This window comes from Capra hircus, chromosome 6 (genome assembly GCF_001704415.2).
Source record: "Capra hircus breed San Clemente chromosome 6, ASM170441v1, whole genome shotgun sequence".
NCBI classification, from domain to species: Eukaryota; Metazoa; Chordata; class Mammalia; order Artiodactyla; family Bovidae; genus Capra; species Capra hircus.
The window spans coordinates 45,297,901-45,323,402 of NC_030813.1; the positions used below are offsets into that span (position 1 = coordinate 45,297,901).

The window sequence follows — 25,502 nt, forward strand, 5'->3', positions numbered from 1 at the left end:
TTGTCTACTGTTTGATATTCTTGAGCTTGTTTGGCCAGCAGTAGTCTGTGGGCCACATCTGGTCATGCCGCTTCATTCCTGTTTGGTTTGTGGTTGGTTTTGTGCTCTGGCGATAGAACAGTAGTGGTAGAGAATGGATGGCCATGCTCACAGTATTTGCTCTCTGATTGTTTGTAGTCCTTTGCTTTTGAAGGCGGATCATTAAGTCTTTTGGAGGATCAGAGCAGCCTTTGGGATATGGCTGATTTCTCCCCACGTCTGGGGCCATACGTGCTGAGCACTGTACCTAATGCTTGTGGAGTTAGAGGTTTTTTGCTCAGTGCCCTGGGTGATTGTTCACCTGCTCCTTTGCATTGGTCCTTGCCCTCTCAGAGGGGAGTGTTTTCACGCACCTGCTGATCAGTATGCAACGTAGACTTGAGGGGACTCCCATCAGGCCTCAGAGTGCTCTCTCACTGCCCGCACTCCGCCCTCTGTACCCTGTGTGTACTGTTCAGTGCTCTGTCCTGGGGGTCCAGCCCATGGCCACCATGAATTCTCAACTCTACCTTATTAACTGGTCATCATGCTGCATCTGGAGCCTTGGTCCTGTGCAGCCAGCTCTCCACGGGCAGGAAGCTGGACACCGTTCCACTCACTCATCTCTTCCCATCTCTCAGCATTCACTGTTTGGGCTGCCAGTTGTCCAATATCTTAACACTGTGGTTTCATATGTTTTATGTATCTTTTGAGGGCCAGGATGGTAAATCCTAACTCTGTTGCTCTGTCTTAGCTGGCTGTGGAAGTGTTCAACAACAAACAGTTACTAATGAAGGGTAATAGTAGTGAATTCAGTGTGTCTGTTGTTGAGAAGGATACTGGTGCCTTCTGCTTGCATCTCATGTCTCCGGGGCCCTTTTCCCTACTGACATTCTTACTTTGAATTACTATTAAAGTTGCTTCTAATATCGTGCTCCTTTTTCTTTCCTGTCATAGATACAGCTATCAAAAGAAGAGTGTATCATAGAAATAGGAGCATTTAAATTACCAGCATGATAAGCTTATTTCTTGCTGTAGCCATTCAAAATATCTGTCACTGCCTTGAGTGCTTTGAAGTGAAACTGTGCTTAGGTATAAAAAAGTTTTAAAACCCACTTTGATTCTATGCTAAGTTCATAGTTTTTGCAGTGTAGTTCAGAGTTTAGTTCAACTGAAATCATATGACTCTTTTCAGACTCTAAGAATCCTTTGATGTGCTTAGATTTAGATATTTCTGACCTTTTGTGAGCCATGATGGCTCAGACAGTAAAGAATCTGCCTACAGTGAAGGAGACCCAGGTTCGATCCCTGAGTCGAGAAGATCCCCTGGAAAAGGGAATGGCTACCCACTCCAGTATTCTTGCCTGGAGAATCCCATGGACAGAGGAGCCTGGCAGACCCCAGTTCATGGTGTTGCAAAGAGTCGGACATGACCCAGCAGTTAACAGACACACACGTGAGCCATGATAATCTTACTTATTTTTCTTTTGTTTTCCTACTCTGATTTCTTAGTTGGTTTTTTAAAAATCAGCAGTTTTAAAAACATACTCTGATTGTCTTCTGTCTTTAATCATCAGGAATAAAAGGAAAAAAAAATGATGACTTTGAAATCAAATATAAAGATGAATTGAAAGGGATCAAATAGGATATCTGGTATCATATTTTTTAAGGTCTTTGATTATTGTTTTGCTGTTTTTAATTTTTTTTGTTTGTTTCTATGGCCAGTTTTTTTTTTTACTTTATTTTTTATTGAAGGATAATTGCTTTACAGGATTTTGTTGTTTTCTATCAGACCTCAACATGAATCAGCCATAGGTATACGTATATCCCCTACTATTTGAGCCTCTCTCCCCTCTCCCTCCCCATCCCACCCCTCTAGATAGATACAGAGCCCCTGTTTGAGTTTCCTGAGCCATGCAACAAATTCCCGTTGGCTATCTCTTTTACGTATGGTAATTTAAGTTTCCATGTTACTCTTTCCATGCATCTCACCCTCTCCCCATGTTCATAAGTCTGTTCTCTATGTCTGTTTCTCCATTGTTACCCTGTAAATAAGTTCTTCAGTACCATTCTTCTAGAGTCTGTATATATGTGTTAGAATGTGATGTTTTATCTTTCTCTTTCTGACTAGGTTCTAGGTTCATCCGCCTCATCAGAACTGACTCAGATGTGCTCCTTTTTAATGGCTGAGTAATATTCCATTGTGTATATGTACCACAACTTCTTTATCCATTCATCTGTCAGTGGACATCTAGGATGCTTCCATGTTCTAGCTATTGTAAATAGTGGTGCAATGAACAATGGGATACTTGTGTTTTTTTCAGTTTTGGTTTCCTCAGGGTATATGCCTAGGAGTGGGATTGCTGGGTCATATTGTGATTTTATTCCTATTTTGTTAAGGAATCTCCTTACCGTCTTACATAGTGGTTGTGTCAATTTATATTCCCACCAACAGTGCAAGAGCATTCCCTTTTCTCCACACCCTCTCCAGCATTTATTGTTTGTAAACTTTTTGATGATAGCCATTCTGACTGGTATGAGATGATATCTCATTGTGGTTTTGATTTGCATTTCTCTAATAATGACTGATGTTGAGCATCTTTTCATGTGTTTGTTAACCATCTGTATGTCTTCTTTGGAGAAATGTCTGTTTAGGTCTGTTTCCCACTTTTTGATTGGGTTGTTTGTTTTTCTGTTGTTTTGAGTTATATGAGCTGCTTGTATATTTTAGAAATTAATCCTTTGTCAGTTGTTTCATTTGCTATTATTTTCTCCCATTCTGAGGGTTGTCTTTACCCCTTGCTTATAGTTTCCTTTGCTGTGCAAAAGCATTTACATTTAATCAGGTCCCACTTGTTTACTTTTGTTTTTATTTCAATTACTCTAAGAGGTGCGTCATAGAGGAGCTTGCTTTGATTTGTGTCATCGAGTGTTCTGCCTGTGTTTTCCTCTAAGAATTTCTGGTCTTACATTTAGGTCTTTAATCCATTTTGAGTTTATCTTTGTGTATGGTGTTAGGAAGTGTTCTAATTTCATTCTTCTACATGTAGCTGTCCAGTTTTCCCAGCACCATTTATTGAAGAGGCTGTCTGTGCCCCATTGTGTATTCTTGCCTCCTTTGTCAAAAATAAGGTACCCATAGGTGCATGGGTTTATTTCTGGGCTTTCTGTTTTGTTCCATTGGTCTGTATTTCTGTTATTGTGCCAGTACCATACTGTCTTGATGACTGTAGCTTTGTAGTATAATCTGAAGTTAAAAAGATTGATTCCTCCAGCTCCATTCTTCTTTCTCGGGACTGCTTTGGCTCTTCGGAGTCTTTTGTGTTTCCATATGAATTGTGAAATTTTTTATTCTAGTTCTGTGAAAAATGCCATTGGTAGTTTGATAGGGATTGCATTGAATCTGTAGATTGTGTTTGGTAGTATAGTCATTTTGTAATATTAATTCTTCCTACCCAGGAGCATGGAATATCTCTACATCTGTTTATATCATCTTTGATTTCTTTCATGAGTGTCTTATAATTTTCTGTATACAGTTCTTTTGTCTCTTTAGATAAGTTTATTCCTAGATACTTAATTGCTTTTGTTGCAGTGGTGAATGGGATTGATTCCTTGATTTCTTTTTCTGATTTTTCATTGTTAGTATATAGAAATGCGAGTGATTTCTGTGTATTGATTTTTGTATCCTGCAACTTTGCTAAATTCACTGTAATTTTATACTATCATTAGGGTTTTCTATGTACAGTATCATGTCATCTGCAAACAGTGAGAGCTTTGCTTCTTCTTTTCCAATCTGGATTCCTTTTTCCCCTCTTCTCTGATTCCTGTAGCTAGGATTTCCAAAGCTATGTTTAATTGTGGTGAAAGTGGACACCCTTGTCTTGTTCCTGATCTTAGGGGGAATGCTTTCAGTTTTTCACCACTGAGAATAATGTTTGCTGTAGGCTTATCATATATGGCCTTTACTGTGTTGAGGTAGGTTCCCCCTGTGTGCATTTTTTGAAGAGTTTTAATCATAAATGGGTGCTGAATTTTGTCAAAGGCTTTTTCTGCATCTATTGACATGAGCATATGGTTTTTATCTTTCAATTTGTTAATATGGTATATCGCATTGATTGATTTGCATATATTTAAGAATCCTTGCATAGCTAGTATAAACCCAACTTGATCATGGTGTATCAGCTTTTTGATGTGTTGCTGAATTCTGTTTACTAAAGTTTTGTTAAGGATTTTTGCATCTGTGTTCATTGGTGATATTGGCTTAAATGTGGTCTTTCCTGGAAAATGTTCCGTGTGCACTTGAGAAGGTGTATTCTTCTGTATTTGGATGGAATGTCCTGAAAATAACAATGAGATCCATCTCATCTAATGTATCATTTAAGACTTGTGTTTCCTTATTAATTTTCTGTTTTGATGATCTGTCCATTGGTGTGAGTGGGATGTTAAATTCTCCTACTATTTTTGTGTTACTGTCAGTTTCTCCTTTTATGTCTGTTAGTGTTTGTCTTGTGTATTGAAGTGCTCCTATTTTGGATGCATAGATATTTACAATTTTTATGTCTTTCTCTTGGATTGATCCCTTGATCATTATGTAGTGTCCTTCCTTATCTCTTGTAATCATCTTTATACTTCTTCAACTTCACTCGCTCAGTCGTGTCCGACTCTTTGCAACCACCAGGCTCCTCCATCCATGGGATTCTCCAGGCAGGAATACTGGAGTGGGTTGCCATTTCCTTCTCCAGGGGATCTTCCCGATCCAGGGATCAAACCCAGGTCTCCCTTATTGCAGGCAGACGCTTTAATTGTCTTTATAGTAACATCTATTTTGTCTGATATGAGAATTGAACTCCAACTTCCTTTTGCTTCCCATTTGCATGGAATATATTTTTTCATCCTCTCACTTTCTATATATGTCTTTAGGTCTGAAGTGGATTTCTTGTAGATAGCATATCTTGTTGATATGGATCTTGTTTTGTGTCCATTCAGTTGGTCTGTGTCTTTTGGTTGGAGCATTTAATCCATTTACATTTAAAGTAATCATTGATATATATGTTCCTATTGCCATTTTCTTAATTGTTTTGGGTTGATTTTGTAGATCTTTTTTCTCTCTTGTATTTCCTGACTATATAAGTCCCTTTAACATTTGTTGTAAAGCTGGTTTTGTGGTCCTGAATTCTCTTAACTTTTGCTTGTCTGTAAAGCTTTTTATTTCTCCATCAATTTTGAATGAGATCCTTGCTGGGTACAGTAATCTTGGTTGTAGATTTTTTCATTTCAGTACTTTAAATATATCCTGCCATTCCCTTCTGGCCTGCAGAGTTTCTGCTGAAATATCAGCTGTTAAGCATATGGCGTTTCCCTTGTATGTTACTTGTTGCTTCTTGTTTGATGCTTTTAATGTTCTTTCTTTGAACTATGAACAGAGGTTCATGACATTGTACAGGAGACAATGGATCAAGACCATACCCAAGAAAAAGAAATGGAAAAAAGCAAAATTGCTGTCTGAGGAGGCCTTACAAATAGCTGTGAAAAGAAGAGAAGCCAAAAGCAAAGAAGAAAAGGAAGGATATACCCATTTGAATGCAGAGTTCCACAGAATAGCAAGGAAAGAGATAAAAGCGTTCCTCGGTGATCAATGCAAAGAAATAGAGGAAAACAACAGAATGGAAAAGACTAGAGATCTCTTCAAGAAAATTAGAGATACCAAGGGAACATTTCATGCAAAGATGGGCTCAATAAAGGACAAAAATGGTTTGGACCTAACAGAAGTAGAAGATATTAAGAAGAGGTGGCAGGAATACACAGAAGAATGGTACGAAAAAGATCTTCAGGACCAAGTTAATCATGATGGTGTGATCACTTACCTAGAACCAGACATCCTGGAATATGAAGTCAAGTGGGCCTTAGGAAGCATCACTACAAACAAAGCTAGTGGAGGTGATGGAATTCCAGTTGAGCTATTTCAAATCCTAAAAGATGATGCGGTGAAAGTGTTGCACTTAATATGCCAGCACATTTGGAAAACTCAGCAGTGGCTACAGGACTGGAAAAGATCAGTTTTCATTCCAATCCCAAAGAAAGGCAATGCCAAAGAATGCTCAAACTACCGCACAGTTGCATTCATCTCACACGCTAGTAAAGTACTGCTCAAAATTCTCCAAGCCAGGCTTCAGCAATATATGAACCATGGACTTCCAGATGTTCAAACTGGTTTTAGAAAAGGCAGAGGAACCAGAGATCAAATTGCCAATGTCCGCTGGATCATGGAAAAAGGAAGAGAGTTCCAGAAAAACATAGATTTTTGCTTTATTGACTATACCAAAGCCTTTGACTGTGTGGATTGCAATAAACTGTGGAAAATTCTCAAAGAGATGGGAATACCAGACCACCTGACCTGCCTCTTGAGAAATATGTATACAGGTCAGGAAGCAACAATTAGAGCTGAGCATAGAAGAACAGAAGTTCCAAATAGGAAAAGGAGTACGTCAAGGCTGTATATTGTCACCCTGCTTTTTTAACTTCTATGCAGAGTACATCATGAGAAACGCTGGGCTGGAAGAAGCACAAGCTAGAATCAAGATTGCCAGGAGAAATATTAATAACCTCATATACACAGATAACACCACCCTTATGGCAGAAAGTGAAGAAGAACTAAAGAGCCTCTTCATGAAAGTGAAAAAGGAGAGCAAAAAAGTTGGCTTAAAGCTCAACATTCAGAAAACAAAGATCATGGCATCTGGTCCCATCACTTCATGGGAAATAGATGGGGAAACAGTGACTGACTTTATTTTTTCGGGCTCCAAAATCACTGTAGATGGTGATTGCAGCCATGAAATTAAAAGACGCTTACTCCTTGGAAGAAAAGTTATGACCAACCTAGACAGCATGTTAAAAGGCAGAGACATTACTTTGTCAACAAAGGTCCGTCTAGTCAAGGCTATGGTTTTTCCAGTAGTCATATATGGATGTGAGAGTTGGACTGTAAAGAAAGCTGAGCGCCGAAGAATTGATGCTTTTGAACTGTGGTGTTGGAGAAGACTCTTGAGAGTCCCTTGGACTGCAAGGAGATCCAACCAGTCCAATCTAAAGGAGATCAGTCCTGGGTGTTCATTGGAAGGACTGATGTGAAGCTGAAACTCCAATACTTTGGCCACCTGATGCAAAGAGCTGACTCATTGGAAAAGACCCTGATGGTGGGAAAGATTGAGGGCAGGAGGAGAAGGAAATCACAGAGGATGAGATGGTTGGATGGCATCACCGACTCAATGGACATGGGTTTGGGTAGGCTCCAGGAGTTGGTGATAGACAGGGAGGCCTGGCGTGTTGTAGTTCCTGGGGTCGCAAAGAGTCGAACACGACTGAGCGACTGAACTGAACTGAACTTTGTGTTTAGTCTTTGTTAGTTTGATTCGTATGTGTCTTGGCGTATTTGTCCTTGGATTTATCCTGTATGGGACTCTTTGTGCCTCTTGGACTTGATTATTTCCTTTTCCATGTTGGGGAAATTTTCAGCTATAATCTCTTTAAAATTTTCTCATACCCTTTCTTTTTCTCTGCTTTTGGGACCCCTATAATGTGATTGTGCATTTGATGTTGTCTCAGAGGTTCTTGACACTCTCCTCAATTCTTTTCATTCTTTTTACTTTATTCTGCTCTTCAGAAGTTGTTTCCACCATTTCTTTTCTAGTTCATTGATTTGTTCTTCTGTTTCAGATATTCTGCTATTGATTACTTCTAGAGTATTTTTAATTTCAGTAATTGTGTTGTTTGTCTCTGTATGTTTATTCTTTAAATCTTCTAGGTCTTCGTTAATTGATTCTTGCATTTTCTCCATTTTGTTTTCAAGATTTTTGATCATCTTTACTATCATTATTCTGAATTCTTTTTCAGGTAGTTTGCCTCTTTCCTGTTCATTTATTTGGACTTCTGTGTTTCTGGTTTGTTCCTTCATTTGTGTAGTATTTCTCTGCCTTTTCATTATTACTATTTTTTTAACTTTCTGTGTTTGAGGTCTCCTTTTCCCAGGTTTCAAAGTTGAATTCTTTTTTCCTTTTGGTTTCTGCCCTCCTAAGTTTGATCCAGTGGTTTGTGTAAGCTTTGAATAGGGTGAGGTTTGTGCTGAGTTTTTGTTTGTTTGTATGTTTTTCCTCTGATTGGCAAGGCTGAGTGAGGTGGTAATCCTGTCTGCTGATGATTGGGTTTGTATTTTTGTTTTGTTTGTTGTTTAGATGAGGCCTCCTGCACAGGGTGATACTGGTAGTTGGATGATGCCAGGTCTTGTATTCAAGTGGTTTCTTTTGTGTGAGTTCTCACTATTTGATAGTTCTCTGTTAGTCTAGGATCTTGGAGTCAGTGCTCCCACTCCAAAGGCTCAGGGCTTGATCTCATGAAACGGACTGTTGTCCAGCATAAAATGCCTGTGGTACTGCACACAGTTCCTATTCTCCAGGTTCCAGTAACTCATTTTCAGAAGATTGCTGGCACAGCATCAAAACCAAATTGCTCTGCTCAACTTTGAGTGCTCGAGAGATGAAGGATTCCTCTGAGTCCTCCAAAATGCTGGCTTGATGAGTTACTGGTTCCTGTGACTCCAGCTCCAAAACCCTGTGGAGCAGCAGAAAAGCCCCCCAGAAGGGCACTTCTACACACCACCTGTGGAACCCCAGAGATGAGCAGGGTAGAATGTTTTGTTGTTTTGCATGTGAGCTTCTCAGAACTGCCTCCATCAGTACTGCTAAGAATAGAGGAACTTTGTGGGAACATTTTTTCTTTTAAGAGGTAATTTTTCTTGCTAAGTATGCCATAAGAAATTGAAGAATGATCTTAATTTCTCACTTTAAAATGACTGTCTTACTGAGCCAGACTGGTTAACACTTCAAGTTGGAATACATGGATTTGTCAATAAACTTAAAGGTGATAGTAGTCTCCATTACTACTAAGTTGTTTGAGTAATATATTATATTCACATTTTAAATGAATATTGATCTTCATCCAGTGGCTAAATTGGAGCATCTCAGTTCTTACGAAATCGCTGATCCTTTTCTATTTTTAGGTGTGCAGCCAGACATAAATTCTAGCCGACATTCCACAGAGTTTTTTGTACCTTTGCTTCCTCACACAGCACTCTTTGGGCTTCCCAGGTGGCGCTAGTGGTTAAAAAACCAGTCTGCTAATGCAGGAGACATAAGAGACACAGGTTTGATCCCTGCGTCGGGAAGATTCCCTGGAGGAGGGCACGGCAAACCAAGCCAGTATTCTTGCCTGGAGAATCCCATGGACAGAGGAGTCTGGTGGGCTACAGTCCATAGGGCTGCAAAGAGTTGGACACGACTGAAGTGACTTAGCATGCATGCTTGCACGCACAGCACTCTTTAAGAAGTAATACTTTTTGCATGTTAAAAGTGGCAAAAATCAAATGCCTTTAAGGTAACCAACTTAGACTGTATTGCTTTGTGTTTTGTCGCGTCTTGAAGGTACTTGAAGTTTATCGAGTTGCCCTTGTCTCAGAGAAAGTTTTGTCAGAGCTGTCAGCAGTTGCTGTTGCCGGATGATGAGGAGAAGCATCATGAACATCCAGTAGTGGGTGATGTTTCTATCACCCAGTTAAAAAGGCCCAGTAAACTCCTTTATCCCCTGGAAAACAAGAAGACAAATGCCCAGTATTTGTTTGCTGACCGGAGCTGTCTGTTCTTGGTAGACCTGCTCTCAAACCTTGGATTCAGAAGAGTACTGTGTGTTGGGACCCCAAGGTATGTGATAACAGTATTTTAAAGGCTTCTCCCATCACCACTTTCTAAACTGTAAGAAAATATAGTGAGTAGTTATTTACTGTATAGAGGGTACAACATGCAACCTCAAGTATACAGTGTAGTCCTTCTCTGAAGGAGTTTGTGATTTTTATTCCATTCAAGCGAAGTCTTTACAGATTTCTGATGTATGATAGAAGATTGTGGTTTGAATCTTCAGTTATTTACTATTAATTCTAGAGTTTTCTGTTTTAGATGAGATCCAACATTTAAAAATACTTTGAAATTCAGTGTTTCATTGAAATGTTAGAAATATCAGGAGACCATTGATGGGTTTTTTGTTACATGTGACATTAGTCGTTTCTTACTAAATTTGCTTTCACTGATTGCTTTAGGTTACATGAGCTGATCAGGTTGAACGAATCAGGTGGCAAGAAGTCTAACATTAGAAGCCTTTTATTGGATATTGATTTTCGGTAGGTTTACAAAGTATAATATTTATTCTCCTTCATTGTATTCTGTTTCTTTTTAATGTTTTCTTTTCTTTTTTTTAAAAATTTTTATTTTACTTTATTTTACTTTACAATACTGTATTGGTTTTGCCATACATTGACATGAATCCACCACGGGTGTACATGCATTCCCAAACAGGAACCCCCCTCCTAATACTCCATTGTGTATATGTACCACAGCTTTCTTATCCATTCATCTGCTGATGGACATCTAGGTTGTTTCCATGTCCTGGCTATTATAAACAGTGCTGCAATGAACATTTTACTAATCCTGTTATAACCCTTTACTTAGTATAGAAGTAGTAATTGTTTATAAGGTATTTCTTCAGTTAGATAGACTCAACATGTAAAAGTGAAAGTCACTGAGTTGTGGCCAACTCTTTGCAACCCCATGGACTATACAGTCTGTGGACTTCTCCAGGCCAGAATACTGGAGTGGGTAGCCTTTCCCTTCCCTAGGGGTTCTTCTCAACCCAGGGATCGACCCCAGTTTCCTGCATTGCAGGCGGATTCTTTACCAGTTGAGAGGGAGGCAGTAGGCTTTTTGCTAGTATGCTTCCTAATTTTTTTCTGTGAAGGTATCTAGTTGTCTTTGGCTTATAATTTAGACATACATTTCTATTGAGTGAAATTTCTTCTTATATACTTACTTTTCAAGGGTAATTCTGAATTTCCTCTGGGATTTTGTTTTATCATAATGTCTTAAATGGGATAAGATGTGTATTTTAATGTTTTTAATGAAGGGTGTGCGTACTATCTTTCACTGGATGAAGCCTGAAGTGAAGGGAGTGCTAACTAGGAAATAGGTCCTGAGGCAGAGGCTAATTAGTAAGCAAACAGATAAGCTTTGTGGGAGAGAATCAGAATTAAACAGCAACTGATATGTTGGAACAAACAGGTGAGACAGTGGACCACGTTTTGAGTCTTCCCTCTGGTTGTAATTGAGAAGATACAAATTTTTAATTTACAGCACAGGACGGCAGATGTGTCCATCCACAGACTCTAATTCTGTAAACTTGAAGTACTCTTCCTATTTTCTGTAATTGTTTGAATTCTAGGAGTTCATGGTAAGTCTTTGAGACACCATGTCCTTAGTATATTTTTCTTATTCTTGAGTGTATTGAAGGAATCAGTCTTTGAGTTGTTGTTTTTTTTTAATCTGATAGGACCTATTTAGCCAATATTCCAGTAGTTGTTGTGTTCTCTCCAGTATTACTCAGATTCTCTGTGAAATTACATATGCTTTTTCTCCCTAAAAACAAGGCAGACAGAATTTTAAAGTGTAGAAGTCACAATAAAAAGTACAGCTTTCATCATTTATTTTCCTTTAGATTTCCAAGTTAGCTTTGGGCTATCTACTGTAAGCATGTATGTGTCTCGGAAATAACCCACATTTTCTGCAACTCTCATTCCTTATTAACAAGACGAGTACACTCTTTACAAATATCTATTTGGTGTTAGTAATCTTCGGGAAAAAGAAATTCCATGAGTGATAATACAGACGTCTTCTTAAAGATAAACTCAGTTTCTTTTTTTAAACTGAGATATAACTCATTTAAAACAGACCATTTTTAAGTGTGTATTTCAGCAGTTTTTGGTATATTCACTGTTTTACATCTACAATCTATCACCCATAATTCCAGGACATTTTAAATCACACTAAAGAGAGACTCCTTACTTCTCCTGATATGCTCCTTACTCCTCCTGATAAGCGTCAATCTTTCTTTCATCCAGATTTGTCTCTTCAGGATGTTTTATATAAATGGAATCATACAATATATGCCCTTTGTGTCTGACTTTCTTCACTTAGCATAATGTTGTCAAGATTCCTCCATGTCATAGCATCTAAGTGTACTTCCTTTTATGACTGTGTACTGTTCCATTGAGTGAATATATCAATTTCTTTTTTAACTACCTTATTTCCTAAAGTGTTATTAAATGATTATAAAGGTATTATTATAAGAACTTTTAAGTTCTTATAATAACATGAAATATTAACTATAACTGATATTTAGTAAATGCTTGTCACATGTCAAACCCTATTCTAAATTCTTTGGTCCCCACAATAGCCCTCTAGGACAGATGCCATTAACATTCTCCTTTCCTCAGAATAGAAAACTAAGGTACAAAGAAATTAAATAACTTGACCAAAGTCACAGTCATAATTGTCCTATGGTAATTCTATGTTTAACTTCTTGAAGGACTCCCAAACTGTTTTCTAAGGTGACTGCACAGTTTTTCTTTCCCAACAGCCGTATATGAGAGTTCCAATTTCTTTGCATGCTCATGAACACTTGTTACTGTCTGTCTTTTTGAAATAGTGTCTCATTGTGGTAATGATGTTGAGCATCTTTTCATGAACTTAGGACCAATTGTTTATCGTTTTGGAGAAATGTCTATTCAGTCATTTGCTCAATTTTTAAAATTGATTATTTGTCTTATTGTTGAATTGAAAGAGTAGTTAATGTATTCTGGGTACTAGACTCCTATCAGATATATAATTCATAAATATTTTCTCTCATTCTGTGAGTTGTCTTTTCACTTTTATGTAGTCAAAAGTTATTCTCTTTTCTTTGGTTGCTTATGTTTTAGGTGTCATACCAAGAAACTATTACCTAGTCTAAAAGCATGAATATTTACATTTGTTTTCTTCTAAGAGTTTTAAATTTTTAGTTCTTACATTTGGTTAATTTTGAGTTAATTTTTTAGTATGATGTGAGGTAGGGGTCCAGTTTCATTCTTTACGTGTGGATATCCAGTTGCCTTGGCACCATTGTTTAAATGATTATTCTTTCCCCATGGAATGCTCTTGGAACCTTGTTGAAAACCACGTGACGATATATCTGTGGATTTATCTGTAGACCTTAAATTCTGTTCCATTTATTTGTGTCTGTCCTTATGCCAGGCCCATGCAATCTCAATTGTTGTTTTGTAGTGAGTTTTGGAATTGGAAAGTGTGTATCTTTCAACTTAATTCTTTTTGAGATTATTTTGGCTTTTGTGGGTTTATTGCATTTCTGTATGAATTTTAGAATTACCTAGTCCGTTTTCGTAAAAAGCTAGTTGAGCTTTTTGTAGGAGTCACATTGAATTTGTAGATCAATTTGAGGGGTTGTTGTTTAGTTACTAAGTCGTATCCAACTTTTTTGTGACCCCATGCACTATAGTCCACTGGGCTTCTCTGTCGATGGGATTTCCCAGGCAAGAACACTGGAGTGGTTGCTGTGTCTTTCCCCAGGGGATCTTCCTGACCCAGAGGTCAAACCCACATCTTTCCATCTTAAGTGTTCTGTTTCATGAATATGAGCTATCTTTCCATTTATTTAGCTCTTCTTTAATTTCTTTAAACAATATTTTATAGTTTTCAGTGTGCAGGACTTGCACTTCTTCTGTTAAAGTTTTTCCTAAACACTTCATTCTTTCTGTTTTTTTTAATTAAATTTTAAAAAAATTTTGTGTTGTTCATTGCTCATGCCCTGATGCTTTTTTTTAAAGTTGCAATAAAATATACATAGTATAACTTTTACCATGTTAGCCAGTTTTTTAAGTATACCATTCAGTAGTGTGAAATAAGTGAAGTATATTCACATCAGTGTGCACTGTTCTCCAGAACTCTTTTTTGCATCTTATCTGATTTACTAGTATTATTTTTTTAAGTTAATCATTGTCACATTAATTTTTAAAAATTGTTTTGAAAGAAATTCTAAGTCTTATTACTGGTTTACTTTTAACTTGAAAGATTGATATTGTGCTTTGACTCTTTTGCCTTAAATGCCATACCTTGCAGTTTCACCTTTCTTGAGCCTATAGTTAAATCCCCTAGTCTAAGTAGGGAGTAGGTGATGTAGATAAAGGTTGTTTTATAACCTATGGAACACACGGATGCTTTTTTCTTTCTGTGTCGGCAAACCTCTGTGTGTGTTGCAAACAAAAGCTGGAGGTATTGAACTATGGTCTCCTGGCTTAGCTTCTTTGATAGCTACTCTATTTTTGAGTCAGTTCTGTAAAAGGTCAACATTGAGTGCTAAGAGAGAGCCGGTTTAATTGAAATATGTTACTAGTCAGAATGAACTCTGCCTGTTGCCTGTATTTACATTATGATGGAGTGTGGGGTTGGTTCACATTTTTCACAGAGACCACAATTAAATCAGGGAAACCTTCCTATGTAGTATAGTGTGGCAGTAGATAGTTCCTTTGGCACTTTGAATTTGGCTTGTTGTTGCCCTGCAGAAGGTCTTTGCAGAGCTGCAGATCCCTCAACTCTAGGGATCTGTGTATAGTGCTGTAAATGTTCTTTCCTTTCCGTCCCGCCCTCCTTCCATTTATTTTTGCCTGCACTGAGTCTCTGGGTTGGGCTTTCTCTAGTTGCAGCAAATGGGCATCTTATTGCAGTGGCTTTTCTTGTTGCAGAGCACAGGTTCTAGAGTGCAGGCTGAGATGTTGTGGCTCGCAGTCTTAGTTGCCTTGTAGCGTGGCAGATCTTCCTGGACCATGGATAGAATCCATGTCCCCTGCATTGGCAGGTGAATTCTTAACCACTGGACCACCAGGGAAGTCCTAAATGCCCTTTTCTGAACATCTAAGATATGAACTTCATAAAGATGGAAATACCAGATCACCTTCCGTGTCTCTTGAGAAATTTCTGTGCAGGTCAAGGAGCAACCGTTAGAACCGGACATAGAACAATGGACTGGTTCAAAATTGGGAAAGACATATGTCAAGGCTGTATACTGTCACCTTGGTTATGTAACTTATATGCAGAATACATCATGTGAAATGCCAGACTGGGTGAATCACAACCTAGAATCAAGATTGCCAGGAGAAATACCAACAACCTTAGATGTGCAGTTGATACCACTCTGTAACGGCAGAAAGCGAAGAGGAACTAAAGAGCCCCTTGATGAAGGTGAAAGTGGAGAATGAAAAAGCTGGCTTAAAACTCAGCATTCGAAAAAAGAAGATCATGACATATAGTCCCATCACTTCACAGCAAATAGATGGCGGGGGAGGGGGTAGGGGTAAAAACAGTGACAGATTTTATTTTCTTGGCCTCCAAAATCACTGCAAACAGTGACTACATGAAATTAAAGATACTTTCTCCTTGGAAGAAAAGCTATGACAAATCTGGACAGTGTTTTAAAAAGCAGAGACATCAGTTTGCTGACAAAGGTACATATAATCAAAGCTATGGTTTTTCGAGTAGTCATGTATGTATGAAAGTTGGGCCATAAAAAAGGCCGAGTGCCACAGAACTGATTCTTTTGAATTGTGGTGCTGGAGAAGACTCTTGAGAGTCCCTTGGACAGCAAGGAGATCAAACCAGTCAATCCTGAATATTCATTGGAAGGACTGATGCTGATGCTGAAGCTGAAGTTTCAGTACTTTGGCCACCAGATGCAAAGAGCTGTCTCACTGGAAAAGACTATGATGCTGGGAAAGATTGAAGGCAGGAGAAGAAAGGGGTGACAGTGGATGAAATGGTTGGATTGCATCACTGACTTGATGGCCATGAGTTTGAGCAAAGTCCAGGAGATAGTGAAGGACAGTGAAGCCTGGCATGCTGCAGTCCATGGAGTTGCAAAGAATCAGATGTGACTTAGCAAGTGAGCAACAAGAAAAAGAAGATATGAAGTTAACATTTGCTAAGATGGATTTCTGTATGCTCCAATTTTAGCATGAAAGATGTGAAATTCTGTTTGGCAAACTACATCCAAATAAAGTTATATCAAAAAGCTGAATTTCTTAGGTTCATTTCGTGAACTAATTTTATTCAGCTCTTGATTACATTTCCTGTGTGTAGAACATGTTTCATACTTGGTAACTGGCTCTCATTTAAAGAGAATGAATGGCCAAATTAAATGGATGTCCTTTTGAGCAGTTTTCAAGTGTATGCATTTCTGATTGGTTTTGTTTGCGTTATTCAATGGAGAGAATAATTCTTTGTGGCCAATTTCATTTTAAGAGGGTAATGTTGAGTGAATTTTTGTAATTTAAAATATGAATAATTATGCTCCCTTATTTGTGTTTGATGGAAGCTTAGAGCTGAAACCTTGGCTTTTTTCTCTCTCTGGCTCTGCCCACTGCTACTGAGAACATTTTGGACAAGTGTGCTGTGCTGAATTTTATGTAAATAACATTTTTCTTTTCTTTTTTCTTTTTTAATTAAAAAAAAATACCTATTGCATTGTGAAGCAGTGAAAAAAGTAGAGGGCGGTAGAAATAAATACATTTAAAAAGGGATTGTATTTTTCACTTGCTCACACAAAGCAGTGCAAGGGAGAACACCTCAATGATGGTTGATCTACAGCTGTACTAGTCTTAATATATATGTAAATTAAATAATTGATATGATATATTATCAGCTATTTGGGATTTGGTTAAAGAGGAAGACATTTGTTAAATAATGGTAATTGACATTGTCACAGTTTTTGGAGTATTCCTTAGGTTACAGTGTATAGTTTAAATATTTTCTGTTATTTAAGCCTTCTGTTTATTTCTTCAGTTTAAATTTATGTCAGCAGATGTACTAACAGTATCTTAAATGATATTAAGGGATATTGTATTGAGAATGGTGAGCAGATGTTCTTTTGTCTCCACAGAATAAGAGGAAATGGGTTTAGATTACAGGAGGAGAAATTTTGGTTGGACATAAACCTAATTCCTTAATACTAGAGACATTGAGACATAAATCTTTATAGCTGGTATTTATTAAAATAACGATACCTGAAATCTCAGTATATGCTTTATAGCTAGCATTGTATTAAGCACTTTACATAATTATCTTATGTATTCTTACCTAGTCCTATGGGATAGAAATCATTTTCCCATTTTGCAGATGAAGAAACTGGGGCTCAGATAGGTAAAATAACTTACTAAAGTTACACAGCTAGTAACTGAGAGACTTAAGAGTTTGAAACCATGCCCCCTGACTCTCGAGCTGTACTCTTAGTCACGGTGTAATAGAAAGAGGATAAACTAGGCTTGTCCGTTGTATTAAATACTCAACATGGTTGGTGATCATGCAGATGGTATTAAATAACTGTGAGTAGAAAGAAGTGCCTCTATCATGATTTGGTTAAAGAAGTTGTATAAGTAAGTATGTGTCCATGATTTTTTTCAGTCTTTCCCCTATCTTACGTGTTCTGTAGAAGGATGGTGTGGTCCCGTGTGAACTGTTTTTGACAAAACTATGGAAGTTCAGAATTCTATTGAAAGAGGTTTCTATATTACACAAAGAAAACCCTCAGAAGTCAGCAAGAAAGACATTAAGACCCATAGACATAAATGGGGAAAATAGAGATAGGCAGTACAAATAAAATTAAGGAAGAAAGAAATTTCAGTTTTGTAAGAAATCAAGTAAATGCAAGTTTAAGCCATAAATGTGGTATGAATCAAAATTTGCCTAGTAAATTAGTAGAAATTATAATGTGTTAATACCCAAAGCTGGTGTTCCCATTCATTAGTGATTGCATTTTAAAGTAGTATGTTAGAAGAATAAAATGATTCAATCAGTAAATAAATATCCTCTTTCCTGGCACTAATTCAGTAAATATGAAATGCACATAAATTGTTTTTCTTATGTATTAAGAAGCATATTTTATTAAGCTAATTTGCAATAGACAAAAAAAACCTCTGTATTAAATACCATTTTTGTTAGCCACAGAAGAAAATAACAGCTATTGAGCAGAAATGTTGATTCAGTATTTTCCTTAACGTTATTAGGTATGAGAGACATTTAAACTGCCAAACTGACCCAAGCTTAAAATGCATAATAATCTCTATCAGGAACATAATTATTTATTTATAATCTTCTGGTCCATAGGAATATGTGTGTTTTTTGTATATGAGTTTTCTCACTGACTTATTAAAACTTGGGGCCATAATCTAAGTTTGTTATTCATCCACTATTGTTAGCTTCTTGAGGTTTGGGAAAGTATTCTTTATTTCAGAAACCTGAAGGATGATGAAATTGATTTTATTTAAGGTGTGATTTCATAATTTTAAAATTTAGTTTACATTTATTTACTATATAGCTGTGACCAGACAAGTAACTACAGTAATAAATTATTTTACAGGTATTCACAGTTTTATATGGAAGATAGTTTTTGCCATTATAATATGTTTAACCATCACTTCTTTGATGGAAAGGTAAGCGTTATGACCATTATCTCTTTCTTCTTTCTTATATTTCCTTCATTATTTTTCTACAGTCCCTCAAGAGCAAATGGTGGCTATTCTTCCATTTACTGATATTTACTTTTGTTTGTTCACTGAGTGTTATCAAGCATCCAGGGGTGATCATGTTATTCACCTTTCATGCTTTTCACTGCTTCTTGGGTAAAGACCTACTTTCTCAGCAAGACCCATGTAGCCTTGTGAGATTTGACCCTGCCGCCCTCCAGCCTGTCTTCTTTCCGTTCCTGCTTTGCTGTTGTATTCAGGGCATATGACATTCATCTCAGGCTGGCCTTTCCATCACAGGGGCCTTTGCCATGCTGTTCCCTCCTTCTTCCACTCCCTCTTTGCCCTGTGAATTTCACCTCATCCTTCAGAACCCTGTTCCAAGTTCCTTTCTCCAGCTTCCCCTACCCTCAGACAAGGTCAGGTTCTCCTTTGTAGATTTACAATACTGTAATTAAATAATTCTGTGGTTAGTTGTTTGATGTCTTCCTCTCTGATAAATTTCGTGTCCTAGTTAAGGGGATTTATGGTTTTATTAAGCTAATCCTTAAAAAATAGACAGTGTCAGGAGTTAACCCCAGTCTGTGAACTCTAGGTGATAATGATGTGGCAGTTTAGGTTCATCTCTTTTAACAGATGTCCCACTCCAGTGGGGGATATTGGTAATGGGGGAGGGGCAGGAGCAGGGGGTATGTAGGATATCTTTGAACCTTCCTCTCAGTTTCACTGTGAACTTAAAACTGCTCTTAAAAATTAGCCTTAAAAAAAGGAGAGTGGCTTAAAAAAAAAAACCTTCTTTCAGTATGATGTTAGTAATGTCCTTGTGAATAAACATCATAGCAAGTACTGATATTTCTACTCTTGTTTTGAACTCTTTGTTAGTCCCATTACGAAATAAAATCTGTAACCAACCAAGTAATCATACCTGACAGAAGGCTGGCCTAAAATATTTCAAATTATCAAGACTACCTGAAGCATATCCACACATGTGCTGGGCTGTGCTGTGCTTAGTTGCTCAGTCATGCGCAACTCTTTGTGACCCCATGGATTGTAGCCCTCCAGGCTCCTCAGTTCATGGGGATTCTCCAGGCAAGAATACTGGAGTGGGTGTCATGCCTTTCTGCAGAGGATCTTCCCAATCCAGGGATCAAACCCAGGTCTCCCACATTGTAGGTGGATTCTGAGCCACCAGGGAAGTCCAAGAATACTGGCTGAAGTGGGTATCCTATCCCTTCCCTAGGGGATCTTCCCAACCCAGGATTGAACCGGACGTCTCCTGCATTGCAGGTGTATTCTGTACCAGCTGAGCTATAAGAGAAGCCCATGTCCATACATATATATATATATATATATATATATATATATATATATATATTTTAAATGGTGAACTATGCTTAAGTATATATTGTGCTTTAAGATATTAACTGACAGACTGGAAATCAAGAAGACCAAAAGACCTGTGCATTTAGGAAATGAAAGTAGATTCTAAATTGTTGGTTGGGATTAAAAAGTGAGTCTCCTGATTTACTAGGTATAGCCAATGAAGTACTCCTTCCATCAGAATCAATTTAGCATTGGGATACACATTCTTCAGCAGTGAAAGCTATGAAAACCAAGTATTGAAGTAAATAGCAGTTACAATTAGATGTATTTCACTGTTTCCTGAAGGGCTTATGTGGTTGATAATCACCAGAATTTGAGGACTGATTAGATGAGCTTTAAGGAAAGCAAGAAATTGAAAAATCACTTGACAGTAGATGAAGAGGGGCTTTTCACCTTAGACAGTGACAGTAGGAAAAGGAGAGGAAAGAAGTGGGTTCTGAAGACATTTTACTGATGGAAACCAGCAGACTTGATGTAATTACTATGTGTACACATGTCAATTATACCTCATTTAAAAAAAAAAAAAGATGACTTGGTGATACCTGTGCTGGGGAAGAGATCAAATATACCATGGGGCCATGACCTGGGTTCATCTTTCATTCTTCAAAACACAGAGTGGGGAAGTTTGTAAGTGACATTTGGAAATGTTGAGTTTGTGGGGCTGGCAGAACACTGCCATGCAGGGGTCCAGTGTGGCATCTTGGAATTGTGGGGCCTTGAGCTCAGGGATGCTGTCAGTGCTAGTGACACAGATGAGGGAGTAACTGAGCTTCTGTTACTGCTTGATGCTTCAGTAATGGGTCAGGTATTCATTTATTTGTTCTTAATACTAGACCATGACTTTGCTTTTTATTCTGAACCATAAAGACGGGTAAAATTACATTTAAATACCTAACGGTTGGCCAGCAATTTTGTATATTTCAAGAAAATAACAAATAATTAGCATTTCTCTAGGAAATTCTATGTAAGTTTTATTGAGAGTTTATAGAATTACCTTGCAAGTTTCTAGAATAACCGTTGGAATAAGCTGTAAAGACTGAGCTCCATGTTTTCTTTCCTAGAAGAAAACAGTCATCCAACTCAGGCTGTCCTTTCTCTGTGTTTTAGGAGCAGCCTCTAAATAGCACTGCAGCTGTAGAGAATGATCTGTAGAAAACTACTGTTTAATTATTTTATTGTCTGCCTCTTTTCTACCTACTTGGAGTCAAGGTTTTCAGTAGAGATTACCATCTAATAATCGATCGCTAAAGTCTTTAAGTGTCTGCAAGGTGCCTGTCTGTGAAGGCATATAAGCCTTTGAGGCACCAAATGCCTTTGAGGATCTAAGCTCTGCCACTGCACAGAAGCTCTCCACAGTTGACTGGATTAAAAAGCAGAAGTTTCCTGTACAAGATTTTTTTCATAACAAATAATATAGTCTCTTGAAAAATAAAAAATGTCATACACCTTAATGGTTAAGGTGGTTAAAGTGTGTATAGAGGGTGCCTATTTAAAATGCCAGCTACTGAGATAAAAGAGTTAAGTTATTGTCAGCTTTGGTGGCATATGCGAGTGTCTTATTTCCGCCTTGTTTCCTAAGGTGATCAACCTTAGGACCCTCAGCCCCTCAGAAGAGTACACCCCACCATTGATTCTACCTGGAAAGATACTCTTTAATGTTTTTTAAAAATTTGGTTAAATGTTCAGGCTTTGTTAACATTTTTTTTTTCCTACTTATAACTCTTAGGGATTTGAAGGTTTTTCAGTAACATCGTCTGCAATTTTAGTCCTTGATCGTGTAGGCAGGTTAAGGAAGTGCCAGGCAGCACCTGAAAAATGATTAACCTTCTTGACACCATCCTTTGCTGTAGTACTTCCAGGAGGAAGTTAATACTTTCTTAGAGAAAAGGGATTGGGGTATTGTGATTTTTCCTTTCTTCAATTGGGTCTTCTAAGTTGATTTAATAGTAGAACAATATATATTATAACGTACATATAGGTTTATTAAAGTTCAAATACCATTAAACTTTAAAATCTTCTACTGTTTTGTATACTAAAAGTATTGATTTGCTTTTATAGATGAATACTTGAAAGCTACTACAAAGTCAGTAGACTAGAGCTAGTATTATAGGTCTGTCTCTTGTTGATCTTTCCAAAAGCAAAAAAGGGATAAATATACTGGACAGTTTTTAATGTTAACTTTGCAGTCACTAGTTCAGTTCAGTTCAGTCGCTCAGTTGTGTCCAACTCTTTGCAACTCCATGGACTGCAGCACGCCAGGCCTCCCTGTCCATCACTGGAGTCTACTCAAATTCATGTCCATTGAGTCAGTGATGCCATCCAATCAACTCATCTTCTGTCATCCCCTCCTCCTCCTGCCTTCAATCTTTCCCAGCATCAGGGTCCCTTCAAATGAGTCAGTTCTTCGCATCAGGTGGCCAAAGTATTGGAGCTGCAGCTTCAGTATCAATCCTTCCAATGAATTCCTTTGCAGTGGACTGGCTTGATCTCCTTGTTGTCCAAGGAACTCTCAAGAGTCTTCTCCAACACCACAGTTCAAAATCATCAGTTCTTCGGTGCTCAGCTTTTCTTTATAGTCCAACTCTTATATCCATACATGACTACTGGAAAAACCATAGCCTTGACTAGATGGACCTTTGTTGGCAAAGTAATGTCTCTGCTTGTTAAAATGCTGTCTAGGTTGGTCATAACATTTCTTCCAAGGAACAAGCATCTTTTAATTTCATGGCTGCAGTCACCATCTGCAGTGATTTTGGAGCCCCCCCAAAATAAAGTCTGTCGCTGTTTCCATTTTTTGCCCATCTGTTTGCCATGAAGTGATGGGACTAGATGCCATGATCTTAGTTTTCTGAATGTTGAGCTTTAAGTCAGCTTTTTCACTCTTCTCTTTCACTTTTATCAAGAGGCTCTTTAGTTCCCCTTCACTTTCTACCATAAGGGTGGTGTCATATGCATATCTGAGGTTATTGATGTTTCTCCCAGCAATCTTGATTCCAGCTTGTGCTTCATCCAGCCCAGCATTTCTCATGATATACTCTGCATCTAAGTTAAATAAGCAGGGCGACAATATACAGCCTTGACGTACTCCTTTCCTCATTTGGAACCAGTCTGTTGTTCCATGTCCGGTTTTAACTGTTGCTTCCTGACCTGCATACAGATTTCTCAGGAGGCAGGTCAGGTGGTCTGGTATTCCCATCTCTTGAAGAATTTTCCACAGTTTGTTGTGATCCACACAGTCAGAGGCTTTGGCGTAGTCAATAAAGCAGAAGTAGATGTTTTTGTGGAACTCTCTTGCTTTTTTGATGATCCAATGGATGTTGACAATTACTAAAAACACTGTAGTTAGTTTGTTGGGAAAATATGTTAGTAACACAGTTTCATGGCCTGGATAAGCTTTGTTATTTGTGAACTTGCATTTATTTACTTTCCATTGTTCAAATATGCCTGCCATTTACCTGGCATTCAAAAACACATGCATGTTTAACTGTTGATTTGTGGCTCATTAAATTGAAATTATGGTGGTGGACAAACCAGATAGGAAAAATATGTCTTATTCATCTTTGTGTCTCCAGTGTTTAGTACAGTCCCTGCTTCTGTTTGTTGAATTGAATTTAGCATTTTAGATAGTCTTCATGGATAGTGAGTTTCTCTCTTTTAGGTGACTAAATTTAGTTTTTTAATTTAACTATTTGAAATGTGTAGTCCTTGAATTTGCAATTTCATAAACCCATTTATCAAGGAACCTGAAGATAAAACCTAATGGGGCCAAATGAGAGAGGCTTCAGGATGTCACTGAGGGACTCTGGGGTGATAGGGTGGGTGAAGTTCAGGATGAAGAGAGAGACTGAGCCTAGTGCATTCTCCTCAAAGTAGGGCGAAGTTCCTGACTCTAGTCCTGGTTTATTTATTTATTTATTTTTTCTCTGTTTGTTCCAGGCTGCCCTTGAAGTGTGCAGGACATTTTTACAGGAAGATAAAGGTGAAGGAGTCGTCATGGTGGCAGATCCTCCATTTGGTGGCTTGGTCGAACCTCTGGCTGTTACATTCAAGAAGTTAATTGCTATGTGGAAAGAAGGTCACAGCCAAGGTGTGTGATTTATTATTTACTGCAAAGTAAACTTGTATATGCATCTACTTCCTGTCACATATTAGCAGACCTTAGTGAATCAGAGCACTGAAAAAATATACATGCCTTGAGTTCTCTGTTGAAAAATAGGCTTATTTGATGATGACTTTATCATGATACACTTTGTTTTATTCTAATTATGTATTTGAAAAATGGCTCATAAGTAAAATATTTGATTTTGGTGGGCGTAAGGAGGCATTATCCATGAACATTTAACAGAATATCAGTGAACTGTTGTCATTTATTTGCTATTTACTAAATGGCCACTATGTTCCAGATACTGTTTAGGTACTGGAAATGGAGTAGTAAATGAACACTTACCTCTGCCCTCATGGACCTTATATTTCATCTTCCAGAAGCCTTACCCAGAACTCTAGGACGGCACCTAGCCTCTGGGCCAAAGCTCTGAACTGTGCACAGATTTGTTTGGGAAGGCTGGCCATCAAGTAGCCTAGCAGTGACACATGGACACCTGACTCTAGAAGTGGGTTAATGACTAGGGGATATTCAGCTTAAAGTGGCTTAGGACTTCAAAGTATTTTATATAATTGCCTAATTAGTCAGTTTAATCATTTTTCAGTTTCCAGCCTACAAATTGATAAATATAAGAGTGTCAGGAATTAGTGATCAAGCTTCTCCATTAATTGTGCTATATAAATAGTGTGCTTTGGGGATAGGATGCAAATGAAATCTGAAAAGTGACTCATAGTGCTAAGTATCCTACTTATTTTTGGTTCTGAGGTCTCCTTTTCAGAGTGGAAAAGTCACTGTTGTTGGGGAAGCAGTAAAGAACCCTGTGGGCTTGAATTCGGTTCTACTGCTTATTAGCTGCAGTAAATTTGAACAAAGTGCTTAAATTTTGCAGCTTCGGTTTCCCCATCTATGATATGAGATTATTATATTAATATCTGACTCCAGGTATTGGTAAAGAGATAACATATAAAAAAGTTCCTAGCATTGTGCTCAGCCTGTATGAGATGTTCTGTAAATAATAGCTATGTCCACTGTCTCTCATAAAAATTAATTTTGATGGAATTGTTAATAAGAATCTCCCATGATCCAGAAAAGATGTATCCACCCTGAAAACTGGCATAGTGAGTTATGGCAGAGATAAGGATTCAGATCTAAGGCCTTCTGCCTTCTGGTCCAGGAATCCTTCCACTGTGTCACAACAACCTTTGTGCTTCATAGTGAAACTCATTTTTTTAAATTTGTCACTTTTTAGGTAATATCTTTGCCTTTACCTAGACCACAGTGATATGCATATAAAGTTAACTTTTATATACATACCCCATGTGAAAGTGAAGTCACTTAGTCGTGTCCGACTCTTTGCGACCCCATGGACTGTAGCCTACCAGGCTCCTCAGTCCATGGCATTTTCCAGGCAAGAATACTGGAGTGGGTTTCCCTTTCCTTCTCCAGGGAATCTTCCCAACCCAGGGATCAAACCCAGGTCTCCCGCATTGTAGGCAGACGCTTAACTGTCTGAGCTAACCCCGTGTAGCTGTGGTTAAATATACGAGAATGTTTCCATTG

At 37.9% G+C, this 25,502-nt stretch overlaps 1 protein-coding gene across 5 annotated transcripts in view; it reads left to right on the forward strand.

Moving 5' to 3' along the window:
- The window catches only part of ZCCHC4 (zinc finger CCHC-type containing 4), a 59,662-nt gene that overhangs the window by 15,656 nt on the left and 18,504 nt on the right, over positions 1–25,502 (forward strand). For all 5 annotated transcript variants that reach the window (XM_005681476.3, XM_013964568.2, XM_005681479.3 and 2 more), the window contains 4 exons: positions 9,492–9,767; positions 10,160–10,240; positions 18,352–18,424; positions 23,777–23,927. In XM_005681476.3, the coding sequence (XP_005681533.2) occupies positions 9,492–9,767; positions 10,160–10,240; positions 18,352–18,424; positions 23,777–23,927 (581 nt within the window). The remainder of the gene's footprint in view (positions 1–9,491; positions 9,768–10,159; positions 10,241–18,351; positions 18,425–23,776; positions 23,928–25,502) is intronic.